At 43.2% G+C, this 23,856-nt stretch overlaps 1 protein-coding gene across 5 annotated transcripts in view; it reads right to left on the bottom strand.

Annotated features, from left to right (window-relative positions):
- Positions 1 to 23,856, bottom strand: part of Cc2d2a (coiled-coil and C2 domain containing 2A) — a 100,480-nt gene that overhangs the window by 60,228 nt on the left and 16,396 nt on the right. For all 5 annotated transcript variants that reach the window (XM_071614154.1, XM_071614155.1, XM_071614159.1 and 2 more), the window contains 7 exons: positions 15,300 to 15,388; positions 14,875 to 14,976; positions 13,804 to 13,899; positions 12,918 to 13,091; positions 10,045 to 10,207; positions 7,079 to 7,215; positions 6,341 to 6,472 (listed from right to left, as the gene is read on the bottom strand). In XM_071614154.1, coding sequence (XP_071470255.1) covers positions 6,341 to 6,472; positions 7,079 to 7,215; positions 10,045 to 10,207; positions 12,918 to 13,091; positions 13,804 to 13,899; positions 14,875 to 14,976; positions 15,300 to 15,388 — 893 coding nt within the window. The remainder of the gene's footprint in view (positions 1 to 6,340; positions 6,473 to 7,078; positions 7,216 to 10,044; positions 10,208 to 12,917; positions 13,092 to 13,803; positions 13,900 to 14,874; positions 14,977 to 15,299; positions 15,389 to 23,856) is intronic.

Here is a 23,856-nt window from a genome sequence, read left to right as displayed (position 1 = left end):
ATTTCTTACAGGATTCACATACAGTGTGTCCTACATTTATATTAGTGAAATATTGTTTTCTGCTGTAAAATAACATTCACTCTGATGTTATTGATGAGAAATTTTTATAACTTTCTAATTTAAAAAGTATCTTTGTAAAAAACCGATGTGTTCACAAACATTGTAGGCTTGAACGAGAATGGATTATCTCAGGACTAGACTGCTCAGAAGACGCCAACTCTCTTCCTGTTGGAGAGCAAGACCCAGTTCCTTGTCTTTTTGTGGCATTTGTCCTCCTTTGTTAGACATTGAGAACTATCATGAAATCATAGCGACACTTTCTCCCAAGCAAGTCCACTTGATGTACAGGAGAAGTCACCCCTCCTGGGTCATCTCCCCCTCATCTTTCATATCTTAGGCGAGCCCCTTGTGCCTTTCAGAGGTAAGCTCTGCTCGTCAGTGTCCTTACACTTGAGATGACATCAGTGAGGCCCCTTTCTTCTCTCTCTCATTCAGGTAAAAGTTCTCAGTTATAACCTGTGCTGCTGTCAGAAGTTTCTAACCCACCTGAGGCCACTGCATGTCTGATGACCATGCAGATGACCTGGAAAATTAAAGAATTACTACTTCAGAAAGACATGGATGACTACACGTCAGTTGCTTCTTTGTAGGTTGCTCTGTACCTGCTGGTTCTAGCCTAGCTTTTCCTCCTTCCCTGGAGTTCCAGAGTCATAAGATCATAGGATTTGGCTCTCAGGTTCCTTCTTGTACTCTTCTTGAGGTGAATAAGCAACATTGGTAGACGGCTTCTATTTAATTGGAATGCCACCTGTGCCACTTTGAATCTCCTTCCTCAAATCTGCAGTAGCTCATGTTCCAATCATTGCTGATGCTCTTGGCCTTAAGCTCAGCTCAATTGAATATAAAAGGCTTCCAGGACTCCCAGTAGCCATGGAGCTCAGCTGCTCAAAACACCCCAACACTATTCCTATTAGGGAGAAAGACTCCTAGTTCTTTTTGTGTTGTTGTTGTGTCTGTTTTCTCCTCTCATATATCCTGAAAACAGTAGCAACTAGCTCTCTCAAGAACAGATAGTATTTATAAAGTAGATTTCATTGTGAACTTGACTTCATTCTTCAGTCTTCAATTGGAAACTGAAAACCAAAACTATAAGAGGTAATATGTATGGATTATCTATTGATATTCTCAGAATGTTCCAAGATTCATATCATTGGATAAAACGATTTAAAGTTACATAGAAAAATAGTAATCATGGCTGGTATTAAAATGTGTTTCTACATTTATCCTAGGAAAATAGTAGGAACAAAGCCCAAGTTCAGTCTGCATCCTGTAGCGGGTTCTGAAACTATTCTGAGTTTCCCTGCGGGAGCTTTCTCATTTCTTTCTTCTAGAGAAATGCCATGTTTCTTTGAACACGAGTTTAGTTGGGTACACGATTTACTAACAACTGTCCTTGGTATTGAAAATGAAATGTGGGAAAATTCAATTCTTTGATTCTTTTCCGTTGGAGTTGTTAAGCTAGGCCATCAAGGTTTATGGAAGATGGAAGAGTAGCCTGCTTGAACTAGGAGAGAATGAGGCCCATCGGCATTCAAGGAGAACCAGAGAGAGAGAGAGAGAGAGAGAGAGAGAGAGAGAGAGAGAAATGTCCAATTTGGCTTTATTATTATTACTATTATTAGTATTAGTAGTAGTAGTTGGGCACTGCAGATTGAACCCACAGGTACTTAAACCACTGAACCACAACCCCAGCCCTTTTCATATTTTTATGTAGTGACAGGGTCTCTCTGAGTTGCTTAGGGCCTCTAAAGTTGCTGAGGATGGCTTTGAACTTGCGATCTTCCTGTCTCAGCCTCCTAAGCCACTGGGATTACAGGAGTGTGTCACCGTGCCAGGCTACATTTGGCATTTTAATTTTTGGATTAGTTGCCTCTTAGAATGTGATAATCACATCCTTTCTAATTTTAAATTTGCCTTTTTTTTTCTCTGTATGAATTTCTCTATCTTTGAGCATCTCTTCTCAATTTAGGAATAGCAGAGTATTTCACTTTTAAAAACGATGCTTTCTGTCATTAAGAAAATGTTCATAATAGCAAGAATGAATGAACACCCCCCCCCCCCACCCCCAAGGTACTGGGGATTGAACTCTTACTCTTGAGACAAGGTCTCATTTTATTGCTGAGGCTGGACTTGATTTTGAGATTCGCCCTGCCTCAGCTTCCCAAGTAGCTGGAATTACAGGTGTGTGCCACCCACGAGTGGCCATAACAACTGCCTTCTAAAAAAAACTCCTAACTTATCTTCTGGGAGGACAAACAATCCATCATTCAGATTTGGGGTCTAGTGCATCTAACCAAATAAGAAGTAGGCTTGCCTTTAATTGAGGGACGGTTTCTGTGAGTCCTATTGGGTGGAGTTGGCATCAGACCTGAGAGCTCTGAGACATAAGGCACCCGGGGACAAAGGAATCACTGACTCCTGATCTAGATCAGACTTGGTTTTCTATCATTTGGATAACAGAACTAAGCCAAGTCCTAAAAAAAAAAAACAACAAACCCCCCCACCCCCCAAAAAAAAGCTACTCTTTGCTAGAAGAGAAAACTGAGTTAAGAGGAGTTGAAAACAAGGTATTTCTTCTAAATACACTTAGTTAAATCACTTTAAAGGTATTTGGTTTTCATTTGCACTAAGCTATTTCTGCGTGCTGGGCACCCTACCAAGTTCACAAGGATTCACAAGGAGAATGGAATTCACACCTGCCCCCTGAGTCACTCTCGGGCAGAGGGGCTGGGAGAGAAAGATGGATGAGCCATCCATGAAACAAATGGCCTCTACCTGTCCATCTTTGTCTCTGTTTCTACATCATGTCAAAAACTCCTAGATGGAAGGTCTGTTTGGACCTGAGACTGAAAATACAGGACATATAGCATATTGCACAGAACAATGGAAAAATAGCTTTTGGCATCAGACAGACCTGAATGAATGGAGGAAAAGGTTAAAATAAGTAAATAAATAAACTGCAAAACTATTAATTCTGAAAGAAAAACGTTGTGCTTTGAATACCTGGAAGGTTACATAATCATATAAAAAAGACGGGGATGGACAAGTCGATGATTAACTTAATGGGTAACCTGTTATAGAAAAAACAAACAGGTAAACTGTCTCTTTCATTTAATTGAAACCCCTGGGCCTCTGTCGTGGACAGCTTAAGACCTTCAGATGGCCTCATTCCCCAGCCCACCCCTCTAAGCAATGCCCTGGGAAGACGTCAGCCTCGGACTTTTCCTTTCTCTAATTTCTTTTGCTCTGTGAGGCAGTAGGACAAGCCCCTTTCAGTGGAATGATTTTCTTTCTCTACTTCCCCATTCTTACCCAACAGGTAGGAAGATCTACCCTCTCAAAAACATTGGGAGGGGTAGATAGTTGGAGATCCTGCTTATGAGATCACTCTGTATTTGTCTTTCTGTGGCTAGCTTATTTCATTTAGCAAGATGTCTTCCAGGTTCATCCATGCTGTGGCAAATGGGAGGATTTTATTCTTTTTTTACTCCCGAATAGTATTCCACTGAACGTGCCTTCATTGTCATATGTTAAAGGCTTGATTCACCAGCCCATGGTGCCACCAGGAGGTGGTGGAACCTTTAGGAGGTGGGGCCTACGGAAGGAAAAAAGGTCTATGAAGGTGGTCTCCTTGAAGGGGATATTGGGACCCTGGACCCTCCTTTCTCTCTTTTTGTTTACTGGTGGCCAAAAGGTGAACAGTTTCCTCCACCACTTGTGCTGTGTCATCACAGGCTGTAAAGTACAGGATCAATTGGCAGTGAAATGAAACCTCCAAAACTGTGACTCAAAACTTTGTCCTATTTTTAAGTTGATTAGATTATCTCAAGTATTTTGTTACAGTAACGGCAGTAACACATCCACTGTGCATATATATCACATTTTCTTTATCTATTCATCTACCCATAGACAATGAGGTTGTTTCCTTAACTTGGGTACTATGAATAGTGATGTGATGCTTAGAGGGGGACAGAGGGACAGGAAGATGTTGGTCAGAAAATACATAATTACAGTTATATAGGAGAAATAAATTGATTTATTATACAGCATGGTAGCTATAGTTAATGATGACTATTGAAAAATGCACAAAGAAAGTATATATGTTACTATGAAAAATGATAACTATGAAGTAATGTATTCATTAATTGGTCACCACTAATAATTTCAAAACATGATGTTGTCTGTCAATTAAAAAAAAAAAAAGCACTGGAAGTAAATACTGTCCTTTTCTATTCAGTTTCCCACTCCCCACTGGCTGCTTCCCAAAGGGAAAGGAGGAATGGATCTGAAAGATAGTTGGCTGGAGCCCAAGATCCTGGTTCTAGGTTTTGGGCTGAGCAAGGTGAAGCTGCGGTCTCTGGCTGGACTGTCTTAGCTGTCTCCAGGAGATCTCCATAATTTCTTTGGCACTCCACGTAGGAGCTCAGCGTATGTCTAGGCCCAGCTATGTCTAGGTGGGGAAGGTCGTTCATGGTAGGTGGACTAGGCAGCTGCCTGGTCTTGGGTCCAGGTGGTGTTCTGCCAGCTAGACTTACCCATAGGACAACTGATAACCTGATCCCTGACTCCAGTGCATTTCCAAATTAGTTTAGAACTTCTAAAGGGGACAGATAAGATTAATTGGGCTCCCTCATGCCCTACTCTCCATGTTAATTATTCTCCTGTTTTCTAATTTTAACCCACGATTTAGAGCTTCATGATATCAGTGTTTCATGCTGAAATGGATGGACGAATGAAAAGATGGGCTGAAGGCTGATCCATGCCTAAGTTCTTACTGTCTCGATCACTAATTATATCATGTGTCTTTGTCATGTAACCAAATAGATGATGAATCCCTCATGGGCTGAGCTCAGGTTTGTGCTTGTTTTGCAAATCTGTTCCCAGGATCATATTTCTTTACAAAGTAGCCATTCATTAGTACTTGTCTCTGATAACAACGTTTTATAGAAACTTCTAATTTTTAAAAGAGGCACATCCATATATCATCTCAACCCTGACACTGACTTGAGGAGGCAGAGAAAATCATGATTATTCTTACTTTTCAATTAAAGTGACAAGTCCAGGGAGGGACAGGGACCTGCCCAGAGCTCCAGAGCAGTGAGACGGCATGCCACTGCCCAGATTCTCTGAGCTGAAACTGTCTTCTCTGCTCTTCACCGCACTTCACAGAAGGATCATTATACCCCCTCACACTGTTTTATCAGGGCTGAAATATTTCGAATTCAAATTAATGAGAGTTTCTGAAGGAAGCGGTCCCAGCAAAGCAAGAGCCATAGTTAACAAGGAGAGGGGACAAGCCCATTGATCACAGCCAACCCTTACTAAGCTCTGTTTTAAGTACTCAGATGCTGCCATGTTTGGAAATGGTTCATCTGCCCTCCCCCCACCCCGAAAGATTCAGGAGGCTTGGTCCTCTTATGGTAGAGAAAATTTTAAGGTGGTTAGATGGTATGGCACTGTCCTCAGAAGAGGTTAATACTAGGCTCCTGGAGTGAACTAGTTCTCAAGAGGATGCATTGTTACAAAGCAAGTTCAGCTGTTTTGGGCTTTCTCTCTGACTCCTGCCACCGCGATGCCTTCCACCATAAAGCCCTCAGTAGAGCCAAGCAGATACTGATGCCCTGCCCCAGAACTGTGAGCTAAATAAACTTCTTTTCTTCATAAAGTTCTAACCTGCAAGTATTTTGTTATCAGCAATATGAAACAGACCAATACATGTGTATTATCTCATTCAGTCTGCACAGTAGTCCTAGGAGGTAGACATTATTTCTGTGTCTATTTCATAGATGAAGAAATTGAGGCACAGAGAGATTGAGGACCAAACTCATCCAAGAAGTAGTACAGGGAAGACTCAAATTGGGCAGTTTGGTACAGAGCCTAGTACAATACAATAAAAAGGATTTACAGGTGTAGCAAATCTCCAGTTAGATCATAAAAAGATAACGAGTGGGAAATTATCCTGCAGTGTATGTGTGATAACTGAAGAGAAAAGAGAGGGTCAAAAGACAAAAAATAGAAATTAGGGTGGCTACTCTGAATATGCAAATAAAGATGCTGAAGGAGTATTCCTGGATAGGAAACTCATTCTTTGTATATGAAGGGACTAGAAGGGACAAGGTATTTACCTGCTGTTTGTTCTTCATGCTCCTTAGGAATTAATTAAAAAAAAAATCAAAGTGGAAGTTAAAAATTCAGCACCCCAAGCTCTCCAATAAGCAAGGCCTTCTGTTTCATCTTCATGTGGACTGGATGGGGAGAGAGGGGGAAAGAGGGGAGGTACCTTTCTATACAAGGTCTCCAGCTCTGCCTTGGTGCTTTGCTCCTGAGTTGACAGCAGCGGCCTGGAGGGAAACGGCCTGATGGGGCTTGGCAGAGCTAGGATTCTGCCGTCATCTCCGAACCACCTCCTTCCCTGCGATCGAGCAGACAGAGGGACCAAAATTGTTTCTCTTTGGATAGAAAATGGTTAACAAAATAAACAATTTTAGGGAAATTCTGTGTTGACATTCATATTTCACGTACTTCATCCTACCCCAGTAGGACTTTAAGAGTTTGTTTCCACTGGAAATTGAGACTTCACTACCACTCCCTAAAATTCCCTGACTACCCCTGTCCCCGAGAAAGTTTAAGAAAAAGCTTAAATACTTGAGAAAAAAATTTATGTTCTGTTCATTAAATATTTAATGGGGAAACAACTATAGAAGACAAACTTGAAATTGAGACCAGTCTGCCTATGGACACTAAAAATTCTGTGAACAGGGAAAGGTTGCCAGCATCTGATTAGCAGAAAGCTCAGATTCGGCTGGAGGAGGCTGGGTTTTGAGTAGCTGAGAGGTTGTGTTGTTTGAGGATCATGAAATGTTCGTAAGATAAGTTAAACACACACACACACACACACACACACACACCACAAAAATGAATGAATCACCTTCAGTACACAAACCCAAAAGAAAAGGACAGTATTGGACACAGAGGTGTCCAGTACCCCAGGATCCCAGGAGAGCAGGCCCACACTCACAGGCTCCTGCACCAGCAGTCTGTTCTCCATGATGTTCCGATTGGTGGGTGCCACCTCTGGTCTTGCCCCAATGTAAAGGCCTTCGTCTTCAAGGAATCTGGGCTGCACATTCTCAGGAAGCTTTTTATAGGTCGGCACTAGAGAGTCCACAAATAGATAAAGGTTAGTGTCAGCCTGAACATTTCAAACCCTGCTTGGTGAATCTAAACAATCACCAGAGATTTCATTCATGTTCTTGGGAACTGCAGATTCACCAGATTAATTTCCAGAAGCATAACCAAGGAAAAGATGAATGTGTGGACAGCACATAAAAAATTCAGGACCTGACTCTGCAGTGTGGCCTACGGAGAAGAATCATCATGAAATATTCACATCAGAGGGCCCAGGGACATGTTTTAGCTCTAGTACCCTTCAACCCAGTGAATCCAGGCCAGCCATTTCTTCAAGCTGTTCCTTCTGTACAACAGATAATAGTTTTTACTTCACTGTGTTCTTGGCAGAATTACATAAAGTATGAGGGCATGCTCTGTGAACGTAGAAGCTTCTCTGAGGGCTGGGGTGTAGCTCAGTTGCTGTGCTTGCCTAGCATTTGCAAGGCCCTGGGTTTGATTTCCAGCACTGGGGGTGGGGGCGGTGGGGGAGGTCTCATTGAGTAAATGTGACCGTTCCCTCATGGATTTGTTCATTCTTTCTTCATTCATAAAACAAATCCTCCCTGAGAGCCTCCTCATGCCCAGCACTCTCCAGGCTTTACACTGTAAGCCAGGCCCTGCCCTGTAACCCCACTTAGGTCCTAAGACGAGCCATGTGCAACATCAAGAAATTAAGGCGCACACAGGGTCATGCCAGAGAGTGATGTGAGATGCAGAAAATGCAGAGGTGACAGTGATTTAGGGAGGGGAGGGGTTCACTGGAGGTGACTGGAGATACAATGGCACCTGCAGGTTGAGAAGGAAGGAACTGGTGATGGGGCAGGAGAGCGAATCCATCGAGGGCAGAGTGTTTACAGCCATACTCCACGCAGGGACGGTCCCATCAATGGCACGCTGCGTGTGTGATGGCCATCCCATAGGGTCATAACAGAACTGAGGTCCCTACCATCAGGTGTCACTTGCCTACAGTTCTCAGGACAGTAACACGTGGTGGGGTGCTAGCCTGGAAGCCTCAGGCTCCAACACAGAGCCTATCTGTGCAGCGGGGCAGGCAGGTCTGCCTAAGAGCATCCTGTGATGTGCGCACAGTCACAGACTCACCCGGGCATGCGTTTCTCAGAACGTGTCCCCATTGTTCTGCAATGCATGACTGCACTTAAGACTGGGCATGCTGGGGAAGCAGAATCTTCCAGAACATTCTGGGGTAGTGAGCAGACCAGGGAGCAAGCAAGGGGAGCTTTCGGGTACAGAGAGGGTCTGGGGCTCTGTGCTGGGGAGGCACTCAAGCAGATCAATGATTCCAACCAGACCACTGGGTCTGTTGTGGCCGAGTGGACCAGAAGAGACGGAGAAGTTGAGAGAGGGTGGCCTGTATGGGTCAGGATGTCACTTCAGAATTCATGGTTACTGTGAACTTGTTATCTGTGTTGTCATTATCTCATTCTGAGCCACAGCAATACCCAACGGTGCTAGGTGGCCACTTGGCCACTGTGGTAAGCCATTGTTATAGATCGTGGCCGCCATTAGAAGATGGCGCCGGCTTCCACTGTGGCCTGTGATAAACAACTCCTTTTATGGAGAGTTGGCGTGTAATCCCTTATCACCCTATGAGAAAGATCCACGTGGCGGCTTAAGATTGGTATGCGGGAGGCTTTATTAGGCTGTGCTTGGGCGTTCGGTGGGGGGGTCACTAGAAGATGATACTTGAATCAAGGCCTGAATAAACTGCTGAAAGAAGAATCCTGTGTCGTGTTTTCCCTTGCCGGCGAGGGGTCGCGACAGGCCACTGCATTCCTGCATATCCACCAACTAACACCAGTGTGCCTAGAAAAACCCATCTCTCCTCCTCAGAAAATACGGGCAAGCTAATGCTTCACCTCCGTTCACAGGCCAGATACCAGCTCATCATGAATCTAGCTAGTGGTCTCCAAAATTTCCATCCAAACATTTTTAATTGCTCATCCAATATATGTTTGCTTATTTATTATTACACATGCACTGCGGTGCCTCCAAAATTAATCTAAGAAAGGATGAGGCCATAAATAAACATAAGCAGGGTCTTGGTGTGCTCTTCCTACACCCCCCCGGGGGGGTGGTGGTGAGTAAACTCTCCTTTGGAAGCCACTGCTCTCAACAATAGTAAAGTGGCAGAGACAGGAGTTAGATTTTTGAAGACCTACTATGTGTGAGACACAATACTAGGCACTTCACTCATGTTATTCCTTCAATGCTCACAATCAAAATAAATGCCAAAGTCATTTTTAATGTGGTGGCTCTAATATACGACTTATATGTTTGAATAAGTCCACACAAGAGATGACAGAACATCTATTATAGGACTTAGGTGTTCTGTCATCTCGTGTGTGGACTATTAGGGCTGGTAAACAGGAGGACCCGCGGGCACTCTTAGAGGAAAAGAACAAAAAGACCAGGCTACGAAGGAATCCTGGAGTAATAATGCAGGTTCACTGGATGTTGCCAACTCCAGAACCCCGCCACACCCCCGAGGGCGAGAAACCTCACCCAGCCTGAATCTCAGGGCCTCACATATTTTTGGTCCCTAGAACTGGCCACTGATCTGATGAAGAGGCCCTCACAGCTCCCTGTTGTTTCTTTTGTATTCTCTGAATGACTATTTTTTAGTGGATTTTTTCTCATGGTCTACATTTTTTTGTTTAAGATTTTTTTCTTGACTGCTAGAAATCAGATTAGACCTTTCATATTTAACAAGACCATCCTTATATATCAGCCATATTTCACCTGAAGGAAAAAGAGGATATCCATGCTGAGCAGGAAAGTGGAAAGAGGAAGTACCTGTCAGTCTACTGGGTATGAAGAGGATTTCTTTTTCCTTCTGCAGCCAAACATGGACACTTTCATAATCTGCAGGTCTGACAGCCACAAAATCATTGGCCACGTGATCTAAGCCCAAAAGGAAGTCCTCGGCATCCTTACCATTCAGTAGCCCTTCCTCATCCTGCAAGATGTTAAAAATTAACAAGAAAAAAATCAGACCAAGATTTTTAATTTACTTAGGGAAAATAATTATTGATAACTGAGCTTATCAAACTTAACAGGTCTTGCAACAAAATTACCTTTACCTTTTCTTGTGTTTCATGAAAGCACAGAATTGTTGACCTTTCATATTTAACAAGTGGGTTTTTGCTGATTCTTTTTCACTAATATATATATGTCAAAATCAGAGAGTGCTGACTCAGAAGAGTCAAAAATCCCGACAAAGCTGACCTCCCTTTTGATGTTTATGTAAAGAACTTGGCCACATAAGTCATGTGGCATTTAACCTTCCAGCCAGCATGGACCTAGGGCTGGGGTCACAGGCTATGCTTGGATGGCTTGGCTCTGAAGTCCAGCTTCACCTCCTGCTGCCTGGGGGACTGGGGAACTTATTTAACTTTCTGATCCTCAGTTTTATCAGCCTTAACGTGGGGGATGTTAACAGAATTTACATCTTAGGACTTCATGAGGACAAGAGAAAATCAGGCATGTACAATTTCTAAGCCCAGGGACTGTATTAACTGAAGTATGCAAATTTTTGTTTATTTTTCAAACTTTTTCTCCTTCTTCTCTTTCTTCACCTATATCCTTTCTATTTCTCCTCTTATTCTAAAAATGCAAACCTGGCATCCATGTTTGAACAATACCTTTTAAACCTTGGGGACTTCCACACTGTCCTTCAGAACTTGCCTCTAAGGAGTAGAGTGTGGTGGAAGTGACAGCATAGAACTTCTGAGACTGGGTCCCCCAAGGCACTATGGCTTCCTCTCAGTCTCTCTCTTGGATCACTTGTTTTGGGGGAAGCCATCTCTCAGGTCATGAGAACTCAAGCAATTTTATGGGGTGGTCCCCAAGGAGAGATGCATAAGCCACCTTGCAGACAGATCCTCCAGTCCCAGCCACCTCCAAATGTCTGCAGCCTCGACCATCTGGGCTGCAATCATGAGAGATTCCAAGCCAGAGTGACCTGAATATTGACTTGTTAAATGAATACTATAGAATAAAGTGAAATGTTCCTAAGCTTTCATAGACCTAGCTAGGAAAATACATTTCTGGGAAGCATGCTTTGAGGGAGAAGATTATAAGTGAAGCACAGAAATAAGCCAACTATGCAAATTTTGGCATGTTCGGCTGTTTTCCATTTTCAATTTTGAATGTGGCAAAATATATGTAATATAAAATTTACCATCTCAATGATTTTAAGGGTACAACTCAGCAGCATTGAGCACATTCACATTGTTGTGCTACCAACCCCACTACCCATCTCCAGAAATCTGAAACTATACTCATTAAACAATAGCACCCATTCCTTTCTTCCCCCAGACCAATGGAAACCACTATTTTAGCTTCTGTCTCTATGATTTTGATTACTTTAGTTATCTCATGGAAGTGAATCACACAATATTCATCACTCTCTGAATGTCTCCTTTCATTTAGCATAATGTCTTTAAGGTACATCTGTGTGGCAGCAGATGTCAGAATCTCTTTCCTTTTGGAGGCTGAATGGCTTTCTATTGCATTTCTGTGCCACGATTGGCTCATCCGGTTATCTGTCAGTGAGCACTCGGGCTGCTTCCTCTTTTTGGCTTTTATGAACACTGGTGTCCAAATCTCTATTCAAGTCCCCGTTTTCAAAATTTTGTGGTATATCCTCAGAGTAGAACTCATGGATCATATGGTAATTGTGTTTAAAATTTGAAGAGTCACATACTGCTTATAGTAGCTGTACTATTCTCTATGCCCCCAGCAGGCTCCAAGAGTCCAGTTTCTCCACATCCTCACTCAAACTCATTCCTGTATATTTTTAATAACAGCCACTCTGATGGGCACGAAGTGGTTTTAGTTTTAGTTTTAGTTTGCATTTTCCTAATGCTTAGTGTTGTCGAACATCTTTTCACCTATCTATTGGTCATCTGTATATCTCCTATGGAGAAAGTTTTAGTTAAGACCTTTGCCCAGTGGGATCCCATTAATATATACAATTCTTATATGTTATCAGTTAAAAACTAAATTTAAAAAAGACCTTGTCCACATATATATGTATACATATTTTAGTTGTAGATGGACACAATACCTTTATTTGTTTATTTATTTTCATGCGGTACTGAGGATTGAACCCAGAACCTCATGCATTTGAGGAAAGCACTCTCCCACTGAGCCACAACCCCAGCTTGACCTTGTCCCTTTTTAAGTGGTATGTTTTCTTTTTGTCTCACAAATACCCATCACAATGATGGAATCTGGGTTGTAGCTTGGTTCTGGTATTGGACACACAAAGCTGCTCACTGGTAAGGTTATGGGGAGAGGAAGTGCGGCTTCCTTTGCTTTTAACCAGCAGTTTGCATGTGAAATGCATGCTAATCGCTGTGCAGAGTCTAGCAAGAGAAATCTGTAAACCATGTTATCTCATTTTTTTTCCCCTACATGAGAAAGAGGGTAAGTGTTAACAAAGGCCCTCACTACTCAAATTGTGGGGTGCACCCAAGAGCTGCAAAGGCCATGGGAAGCTAACTCCACTCACTAAGCAGCAGGCCTACAGCTTGACTGGGCCACAGGTGAGTTCTCCCACCTGGCCCTGGCAGGTGCCTGGCCACTTTCCTCCTCACTAGGCCATCCCCGTCCTCGTCTGTCCCGGCAGTCTTTCCCCTCCTCGTGGCCATCATGTTCAATACCGTTTTGCTTCCTCCCTGGACAGGTGGCTCCTCTTCCTCCCCTGCCTCCTCCTCTTGACTAGTTCCATCTCTGGCTTTCATTTTTGTTTTTTCCTCTGATTCCTCTGGCTCAGGATCAAAGTTGAAAGTAAAGAAGTTATAGGCCTCTTCTGCAGAAGGGAAACCTGGGGGCGCCTAAGGAAAGCAGGGAGCAAGAGCAACTTCAGACGCTTTGTACCAAACTAGTTCCACACAATTAGCTGACAGCCAGCTTGATGCTAATGCTCTCGGGCACATTTAGGCCTCCTAACTGTTGTCTCTGTGGAAAGTGCTAGATGACTGGTAATGAATTTTAACAAGTGCAACAGGCAATTGGAAGCCTTTTTTAAGTAAGTAACTCTAATTAGTTACTTTCTAAAGAGCCAGCAATTATTTACGTCCCGGTAAGCACATAAATATAGTATTTACAGCAGTAAAAGCTTTAGAAAAGATGATTAATGAACCAAAAATTGGATTCATTGATCTACAGGCCAATGCTGAGATAATTTCGCTTAATTATGAGAAATATAGAATTTGTTAACTTAAAAAAAATGACCTTTTTTTTGGTTTTGGCTCTTTTGTTAGTACTCTCTTCTCTTCCCCATAATGAAAGGTGGTGCAACTTCAGACTGAACAAATTGTCTTATCACTGATATTTCCTGCCTTCCATGTATCCCCCTTCCCCAAATGAGGCAGTTTTGAATCTCTCCAGCTAGATTCTAGGACTTCTGAAAGTAGGAATCTCTTCTCTTTCCTTTTCTTGCATGCTCCATGGGGTAGGAATCAGGAATGCACACGACCAACTCTTATTGAATATTTTTTAAAGCACAAATAAACAAGGGTGGTTTCAACAGACAGGATTTCTTACCTGGGGTTTAGACTTGATTCTTTGCTCACGGAACTTGACCCTTGAATAACTTTGGGCATCATCTTTTTGTTGAATGCTTTGTATCTCTTTCCCAGGCTATATGAGTAGAAAAAAAAAAAATGATAGACGGATGAACCATTAAAGTCAAGAAGCTAAGGACAAACTAAATTGAGGATAAATCCTCCAAAAACTTCTCTTCTGATCACCGATGCATTTCATCATTCCAAAGAAATGAAATGCTTATGAACTTCAAATATCCTTGAAGGTCAAGACTGAAAAAATACAAAATTTTATGCTCAATAAACCCTAAAATGAAAAGGGTTATTTCATCCTATAGATCAGTAAATTATCCATGGCATAGAAGATCATTTCCAAACAGCTTATAAAGAAAAGTTTCTGTAATGTCTGATCATAAGTAAGTCCAATGCTGCCTCCTCAATCCCATTTTGGTGGACTCCAAGGGCACCCATCAGAGGACTGAATCCCCCTGTACCTCCAGTAGCTGCTAATGTGCCTGTCACCCACACTGAACTCCTCAAGGTCAGGCTGTTATAGGTCCAGGTGTGGCTCGCTGTGTTCTGAGCCTATTGGACTCATGACAGGCAGGCATCTCCCATGAAGCTGGCTGGGCAAGAGGTAGAGTGTGTTAAAGGATCACATCCTAGGTCACCTGGACAGTGGACCAAGATCACAGGTAGAGAAATTTTGGTCGTATCTAGTGGAGGCCAGGTTGTTCAGTATTATTTCCATTTGATGTTTATGTGTTCTCAGAGGTTTGCATTCAAAGAGATTAAGCAGTGGCTTGTGTTGGTGAACTTGGATTACTGACCAAGGTATTCCAACTGGTTTTCCCTTTTTCTGTCTGACTATAGCTTCTGATGATGGTGCAGACTTACATAGAGAGGGCAGATCATGTGCCAGGAGCCATCAGAAACTCTGTGAACACACATTACCTCAATGAATCCACAAAGCAATACCTGAGGTCCTGGTATCATCCCTATTTTACAGAAGTGAAAATGGATCCAGAGAGTAGAGAAGATACATGTCAAAGTAAGATGGTCCACTTCTCACCTCTGTGCCAAATTCAGTCTCCGATTCTCTCTCCTTGGGACTTCTTAAGCGCCTGGGTCGTGGGGTGGGAATTTCCTGCAGCAACGCACTTTCTGCTTTGGACTAAAAGTTAAAACAGAAAATTACTGCTACATGTCATGAGGAATGAAAACCTCAGTCACCATCTCACTAGAGAACAACCAGCAATAAGCTCGTGTAATATGCCTTCAAGAGATTAGAGCAGGGGAGACTGGTTGGAAGAATGACATCAATTGTCATGCATAATCTTCATCAGTGCCAATGGAAAATCCTACATTAACATTTAGAATTTGAAAAATAAATGGAATGGTATTGGGATCTGCATGGTTGGGAGCACCCAAAGCAGGCAGGACACACCCTGCAAAATGGCAATGGGCAGGGAGGAGAATATTCATGCAATTGCTCACCCTCGCAGCTTGCAGTTTCTCCCTCATGCGTTCCCTCATGGAGAACTCTGCAAAGCCCGTTCTGGAAGCTGATGGAATTGGAGGCAAGCCTTTGAAAATAAAGGAAAATTATTTTAAGTCTTTTTTTTTTTCCTAAAGAGAAAATTAAATTTAAAAAGGGAGAGAATGCAATTTTATTTTGCCAGTTCAGACCTTTTCATAAGCAAACATGAGAAAATGCTGACAACCCTTCTTTTGACACGGTAAGTGTACATCTTGGCTTCTTTGAGACTGACGACGAGAACCTGGGTCTGCCAGGGCCTGTCGCCTTGAGTTAACTAAGAATAAAATGAATGACATGTGACTTTCCAACACTTACCAACTCAATTACCATTTGCTGATTTGAGAACAGTCTTCTCAAATGGATGGCCAATGAGTTTGGGTTTTATGTTTTAACTTTGACCAGAGAAACTTTTCTACAGGATTAGGCCACAGCCCTGGGCTGCATCACAGAGACAATATTTTGCACATATTATTGTAAACATCTTGGACCAGTGGGCAGCTATTGTGTCAAATGTATGTTTTCCTCAATCTTCATGGCACTCTGATAATCCAGATAGAGAGGACTTAGGTGTTGCCATCACCAGGTATGGTGAAGATGAAGACTCCAAGGCCCCGTGAATAGATGCACAGCTCCACCATGGCTCACCTAGGTGGCGGAAGGCTTGGGATCAGGTCCCAGTTCTCTGTTCCCTGATACTCTACGCCATTACAAAAGCAGTGGAAATAAAATGGAGTCTTTGGTAAAAGGAATGTCAGTCTGGTGAAGCAGAGTCACTGTTGGAAGAGAAAGAAGTGATGGCAGGAATCTGGGGTTATGTAATGGGGGGCCTCTGGGGAATCTTGACTGTGTTCTCCAAGAAGGCAGAGGCCTTGAAGAAAGTGAAGGGAGGAGGAAGTCAGTGTTGCAGTGTTCTTAAAAGCTGCACCTGGGTGTAGGTACAGGATGGTTGGGTCAGAGTGGGCAAGGCATTGCGGACCCCCCACTATACCGTCTGGGTGTAAGTTAATAGGGAAAGGGGGTCCTTGGGAATCAGTGTGACCTCACAGTGATGGACAGGTGGGAGGCAATGAACAGTCCTTGGTGGTGGCAGCAGCGATGGGCATCATTTGGAACTTCTTAGCCTACTGAGTCAGAATCCAGAGCACCGTCTAGGGGATCTAAACACACTCAGGTCGGAAGGCCCTGGTCTAGAGAAAGAAGGAGAAGGTGTTGCAGGTCCACCTGAGGCTGTCAGAAGGGTGAGGCTCCTGAGGGGGAAGGCCGCTGGGCCTTAGAGCTTAGAGCCAGGATGGGTCAGGGGTGCTTGTCCAGGACACTGAGTGCTGGGACAGGGCCAGGCCCAAAGGTAAAGACTTGGGAGCATTTTGACCACAGAGAGCTGAAGGTTTGAGAAGATGCTGAGAGAGAGAGATGCTGCAAGAGAGAGGCTCTGACATCGACCACACTGTCACAGGAGGCAGGCTGGTGGCTGAAGACAGAAGAGCTTAAGGACAAGAGGCAGAGAAAAGGACGTGACGAGCGGCAGAAACAACACTCTGCCATTCCTGGCTCCTGCTTTCTGCACACACCCTTGTGGGGCTTCGAAGCCTATTTGTGCAGCAGGGCCACTCGGGTTCTGTTGTGCTGTCTTCCTTTTGTGACAGAAAGACACACAGAGTGTGCCTATCTCGTCCCCAACCACACTTACTCAATGTCTTCATGGAAGCATGAAACATTCATGGTGACAATTACGATCCTGCCTGTGTATGTTGAGGTTCAAGGTTCTCGAGAAGAATCTTCATCAGCTCACTAAATGGCCTGTGGCATTCTTTTTAAAATCGGTTTTAGAAAGACATTTTTCCACTTTAAACTCGTGTTGACCACATCAGATGACAACCTGTGACACGGGCCCCGTGTCCTGAGGCGTTTCCTTTGTTGCATCTGTCATATTTGAATTTATGTATCTCTGTGGCTATTTGATTGACACCTGTTTCCTTCCAGGTTCTAAGGTCCTGGTCACAGAGGGGAGGCGCATCCCAAGTGTCACTGAGCGTGTGGGGTGCTGGGTGGGTAACCAGGGCCCCGGTTGCCTCTGGAGGTTGCCAGTGCTCTCTGGCTGGCCACCTACCCCAACTCCCCCTCTCAGGGGGAGAGAGGTCCTTGCCAAAAATTAATAATAAATTTCTTTGAACACATAAAATCATCTTGCTTATTTACTGACCTTTAAAGGAGATGAAAATATTGAGTTTTTACAGTTCAATCAAAACAGTTATTACTTGTACCTGGTTCACAGAATACTTTTCTGATTCTTTGTGTGTGTGTGTGTGTGGTGCTGGGTACAGAGCCCCAGGCCTCGCTCATGCTAGGCAAGTGCTCTACCAGAGCCACATCTGCAGCCCTTCTGAATTTTTTTTTTTTTTAAATAGAGACAAGATATTTTATTAAACACGATCACTTCTGAATAATAGTATTATTTTTTAAAAAAAATCTTTAAAAATTTGAAAGAATAAAAAAAAGTTCTTGCCTGATATTTTTTGGTAAGGATGATATTTATTTATTTTCATATACTTTATTTTTGTAGAGCAGTTTAGGTTCACAGCAAAATGAGAGGAAGGCAAGGAGATTTTCCAGAACTCCTTCCCACAACTGACGCATCTACCTGGGCACATCGTTATCACCTCTAGACCATCATTTACCTCAGGGTTCACTCTTGGAGGTGTACGTCTGTGGGTCTGCACAGGTGCACAGTGTCACATATCCACTGTCACAGTAGCATACAGAGCAGGCTCACTGCCCTCGAATTCCTCGGTGCTTCTCCCTCCCAGTATCCCTTGATAACCACTGGTTTTAAAAACTGATCTTTTTTTTTTTTTTTTTTTTTTTTTTTACAGCAAAAGACATTTAGAGGATGTAAGGATTTCCAAATCTGGTCTGTACAACCACAGAGTGACCTGTCATCTCCCAGCTAGCTTGTGACCGGCATTTGGGCAAGGACCATGCTGGAGGATTTTGTAGCCGGTACGCTGTAGTGACAGACCAGTCGAGGAAGAACACCCAGGGCAGCAGTGAGGGTGTGGGGGGCCTTGCACTTAAAAAGGCATTTCAAACAAAACAAACATACTCCTCATTTGGCTGAAACCAGATGATGATCAGGGCAGCTTGTTTAGGACAGAACCGCTAACAAGGCACCCGCAGCATGAGCTCACTCCCTTGGACACAATAACGAATGGGGTTAAGTGTTTTATTTTTAATCTTGCTAGAATATGGCAAGTGGTTTCTTTAAACAGCTTTAAGACAGTCCTCATGAGATATTTGGTCCCTACTTTATTATCAGTGACTCCACTTCATTACCAAGCAGCCACGTGATGCTAGACTGATACGGTTCTGGCTCTGGTGCAGAGAGAGTGGCCTTGCCAGGCTGCAGGAGGGTGGGATTTCACATACACATGAGGAGGCTCATCCAGGAAATGGCCCTCTGACACAGCAAGGGGAATCTGGCATGGAAAAAGTTTCCGCACTCCCAAACGCCCAGTGAGTGGGATGAAGCATTTCTAAATAAAGCTTCGTTGGGGCTATGCAAAAACTTAGGGCTTTTCGAGAATTTCAGGACATTCCATTAAAATATATCCGCAGGGCCTATGTAGTTGGACATACAGATTTCCTGGACAAAGTGACACTTTCCTCCGGAGGCAGTGAGGGACTAAGGGTGGGCAGGTCTGCACTCACTTCCCAGCAAAACCATCAGCCAAGGCGACCTCACCCTCACATTGGCAGGTGGCTGCTGGATCTAGGTACCCCACCTGCTTTTCCCTCACGGCACCCCTTTCTTTCTCCTTACAGGCTTAAGAAAATGGTGGACGATTTCCACTTTTCTCTTAACCACTTCTGGTAGGCCTAGCTCCTCAAAAACCACATCATGCTCCTAAAAAAACCAGGAATTGCATAAAACTGAAATAATTTCCTATTTTTCTCATCTTATGTCCCCAAATAACATGGTCCAGAATTTTGATGCCCACACCACTACTTTACTCTTTAAGAACAGCTTTATTGAGAGGTAAGTCACATACCACAAAGCTCATGCTTTAAAAATAGGCATTTCAGTAGTTTTTATTTCTTTGTTCATCAGATGACAGAATTTGGGTTGTTTCCACTCTTTGACTATTATGAACGTTGTTGCTCTGAACATTTGTGTATGAGTAAGTGTGTGGACATACATATGTTTTCAATTCTTTTGGATACAGACCTAGTTGCTGAATTGTTGAGTCATATGCTAATTCTAACTCTATTTTAAACTTTCTTAGGAACTACTCAAATGTAGTTTTAGTGGCTGAAGCATTTTGCATTTCTATCAGCAATGCACAAGAGTTCCGACTTAGGCACATTCTTGCCACTACTTATTATTATCTGTCTTTTTTTTTTTTTTAATTACAGCCATCTTACTGGGGTGCATTGATAGCTAAGTGCAGTTTTGATTTCCATTTCCTATGGCTAATGTTGCTGAGCATCTTTCATAAGCATGTCCGTCAATTATGCATCCTTCTTGGAGAAGGCCTACTTAAGTCTTCAGCCTATTTTAACGTGGGGTTATTATTGGCTTTGTACGCTCTAGATATTACTTCCTTAGCAGATATTTGACTTGAAAATATTTTCTCCCATATGGGTTGTTCAGAGCTTTGATGTCATCCAGGGATAAGAGCCTCGGGACATCTCAGGCCCTACCTGGATGTGCAGGAATAATGTTGGGACTTTTCAAAGCCACCAGTGGACAGCTTCTTCCCTGGCTTTTCACTTTAAGATTTTTCACCATAATCTTGTTAGACCCCCATCTGGCAATGCCATCTCAGCAACTGCTCTGCTTATGGTTTTCACAAATGTCCAGTTCTCCTGGAGTGAGGGCTGATTTCGTCAAATAAGAATAACCCCTGAGAAAACAGCTTTTCAGGAAGCTTAAATATACAGGTCAAGTAGTGACGATGCTCGGGCAGTAGGACTTCTGAGGAGACCCAGATGCATTTTCCCTTCCAGTGACTTCCAGGTGCTGGCCTTCCCAGACACCACAGCTGTGAGACTATGAAACTATATCAAGGGGAATAGGATTAAGACAAGGGACCAGGACACTGGGCTTGCTCTTCCTACTGAGACTCAGCTGCTTTTGTTGCAGGGGACGGTGGGGGTGGAACTCCTTGGACTGTTGCAAACCTTTAGATAATTTTTTAAAATAAAATGAAGTAAGTTTGGGGCTGAGACTGTGGCTCAGCAGTAGCGCACTTGCCTGGCATATGTGAGACACTGTGTTTGATTCTCAGCACCACATATAAATACATAAATAAAATACAGGTCTATCAACAACTAAAAAATAAAGTAAGTTTATTTTGACAACTTTCCCGATGTTCTGTTTGAGGATGTGGGTTCTCTAAGGTTCCTGCTCTATCATTCTGGAATGCCCCACCTGCCCTTATTTTTGCAGAAATCTCTCTACTTCTAGCTAAGCTGTCTCTCTGTGGCTCTTGCTGCCTGCACCAGAGCTGCTGTGTACCTCGGAATACACAAGGACTTCACAAGGACTCACTGTGGAATTAGATGCAGGTTATCCGGGGTTGTTAATTGGTATTATCCGAGTCACATGGGTTGTAGAGTAGGTTAGCATGGTGAGATGACTCTTTTTTCCACCTTCTGCTCTAGATAAAGACCTCTCAAAGTTTTTATTGACTTAAATCCCTGTCATTAACAATTATTTACTGACATTAAATGAAGGAAATGAGCAGAGGCATAACAGGACCTTAATTTTTTTTTTTTTTTTTAGCTCACTCTGAGTTTTACAGTGTCTCTATGGGTTCATCAATTTTGTTTTATTAATAACTCATATGGCTCAATCAAAAATTTAGTTTGTTAGCAGGATGGACAATAGAAGATTCTCGAGCACAAACATACATAAAATCTGGCAGGGAAGTGGAATGAAGGTATTTGAGAAGAAAGGGATGGTATGAAATTCCCAATGGCTACAAAAGAGTGTATTATTTCTGATTTAGCTGAGAGTGGTTATCAAACCACTGTGATAATAGATTCCTTTGGGAAACAAAATGGATAAATAGTTTTATTTTTAAACATAAACATTTACAATAGGCCACAGATTAAATGTTTGGCAACTATTTAAAAGTATGATAAAAATCTATGGCAATTTAAAAATATGCAGCGGGAAGCTTGTATTTCTAGGGGGGGGGGCAATGGTGCCCCCCACTAGAAATACTCTTGGGGAGCAGTGGCAGTGTGGAGGGCTGGGTGACCACTGGCCTGAATGATCTCACTTCTGCCTTTCCTGTTGCTCAACCCCACCAAAAAGATCCAGGGACGGAATGTAAATATGGAGATGGGTATTTGTGGGACAGAAGGCAGCTTCACTTCAGTAGCAAAGGCCAGAGAGGAACAGAGAGGCCAGATGCCAAGGGCTCGGGAGGACAGCTAACTGGGTGGAGAGTCAGACCAGCAACCCAGCATGCTCTGCACACCACGGTCAGAACTCCGGGAACACAGGGCTCTTCGCGACCTGCAGGCAGGAAGAAGGCAGAGCAGGGGGGGCACGAAAGGTGAAGGGTGGCTGCCCCTGGGGTATAAGAACCTGGGTGATTATTTTCTTTTTTCTTTCTCCTGATTTTCATAAAATAGACTAGTGTCACTTATGTCTTTACATAAAAGGAAGTCAAAACAGGCGGAGAATAATCAGGCTCTCCCTGAGGTAGGAACACCAGCACTGCTGATAATTCACATTTGCTGAGTAGCTCTGGGGGGACTTCTCTGGTGACTTTCTTTTTTTCTAGTTCTCCCAGGTTCTTTCTCTTTTTATATATATTTTTAGTTGTCAATGGACACAATATTTTGTTTTGTTTATTTACTTTTACGTGGTGCTGAGGATGGAACCCAGGGCCTCCCACGTACTAGGCAGGCGCTCTGTCGCCGAGCCACAACCCCAGCCCCATCCCAGGTTTTTTTCTTCTAGCCTCATTAATGTTCTCATTTTAGATTAGCTGAAAATTCGGGAGCCTTCATTCTGGCATATGCCTCCTGAGTTCCTTGGGCCTTGGGATTCCTCTTTGCCATGCTTTAGCTGACTCCCAGGCTTGGGGACTATCTGCCTGGACCAGACTGGGTGCTCAGACATCATTGTGGTATGGCACAGGGCAAGGGGCTTCAAACGGGACTTTGACAGACTCTCAGAGTGGCCAAGAACATCTCTCTCTCTCTCTCTCTCTCTCTCTCTCACACACACACACACACACACACACACACAATGTAAAGGGGTACCAGGATATCACACTATCAGGTCACAGAGGAAGGGGAGCCAAACTGGGGTGGGGGCATCCTAAATGGTTAGGCTTGGGTGTTGAGCTGAGTGAGAATCACTGAAGGAAATGAGCAGAGCAGTAACAGGACCTTATTGTTATTAGCTTACTTTGGCTACTGGGGAGAGGGAGAGAGAGAGAGAGATGAGAAAGAATGAAGGAATAAGGGCAAGGAGGTCCGTCAGGAGGCTGTTGCCTTGTTCTAGATGAGAGACAGAGTGGTTTGGACCAGGGTGGCAGTTAGTGGTGGAGGTAGTGAGAGAGGGTCCTACTTTAGATTTATTCTGAAAGTGGAGCACTGCTGTCATGGCTTGGATATGAGCTGTCCCCCACAAGCTGTGTTAATGCAAGAATCGTCAGAGGTGACTGATTAGATGAGGACAGCTGTAACCCAGTCAGACCACCCCATTGGAATGGACCAAGAGCATGGCTGGAGGAAGCAGGTCCCTGGGGGTGTTCCCTTAAGGGTCCATCTTTCCTGTAGCCCCTGCTCCTTTCTTTCTCTGTCCCCTGGCTCCATGGACTGAGGAGCTTTCCTCCGCTGTGCCCTTCTGCCAAGATGTTCTGCCTCACCCTGGGCCCATGGCAATGGAATCAACCAACCATGGTCTAAATCTCTGAAATCATAGCCCCAAATAAACTTTTCCTCCACTGAGTTGTTCTTGTCAGGCATTTTGGTCACAGGAATGAAAAGCAGACAGGTGTTGGTGGTGATTTGATGTGGGCAGATAAAAGGACAGGAGTCAAGGATGATTCTTGAGCTTTTGGCCCAAGCAATAGAAAAATTAAATATTCATTTAGTAAGGTGGAGAAGTTGTAGCAGGAACAAATTTGTGTTGGGAGAAGGAAATCAGAAGCTCAGATTCAGCTGAGTCAAATTTGAGTCATCTCTAATTAGATGACAGACCTAACTATGTTAAGAGCTAAAACAATAACCTTCTAGAAGAAAACATAGGGGAAAAAAAATCATGACCTTAGGTTATGCAAAGAATTTTTAGCTACAACCCAAAAGCATGATGTATAATTAAAAATAAATTTGAGTTTATCTAAGTTAAAAACATTTGTACTTCAAAAACACTATTGAAAAAGGGAAGACAAACCATTGACTCAGAGAAAATATTTGCAAACTATTTACCTGATTAAGTACATGTATCGAGAATATATAAAGAACTCTTTACAGCTTTATAGTATAACAAAC

Source organism: Marmota flaviventris, chromosome 7, assembly GCF_047511675.1.
Source record: "Marmota flaviventris isolate mMarFla1 chromosome 7, mMarFla1.hap1, whole genome shotgun sequence".
Classification (NCBI taxonomy): Eukaryota; Metazoa; Chordata; class Mammalia; order Rodentia; family Sciuridae; genus Marmota; species Marmota flaviventris.
Note: the sequence above shows the minus strand (reverse complement) of the source record. Positions and strands in the feature narration are given on the sequence as shown.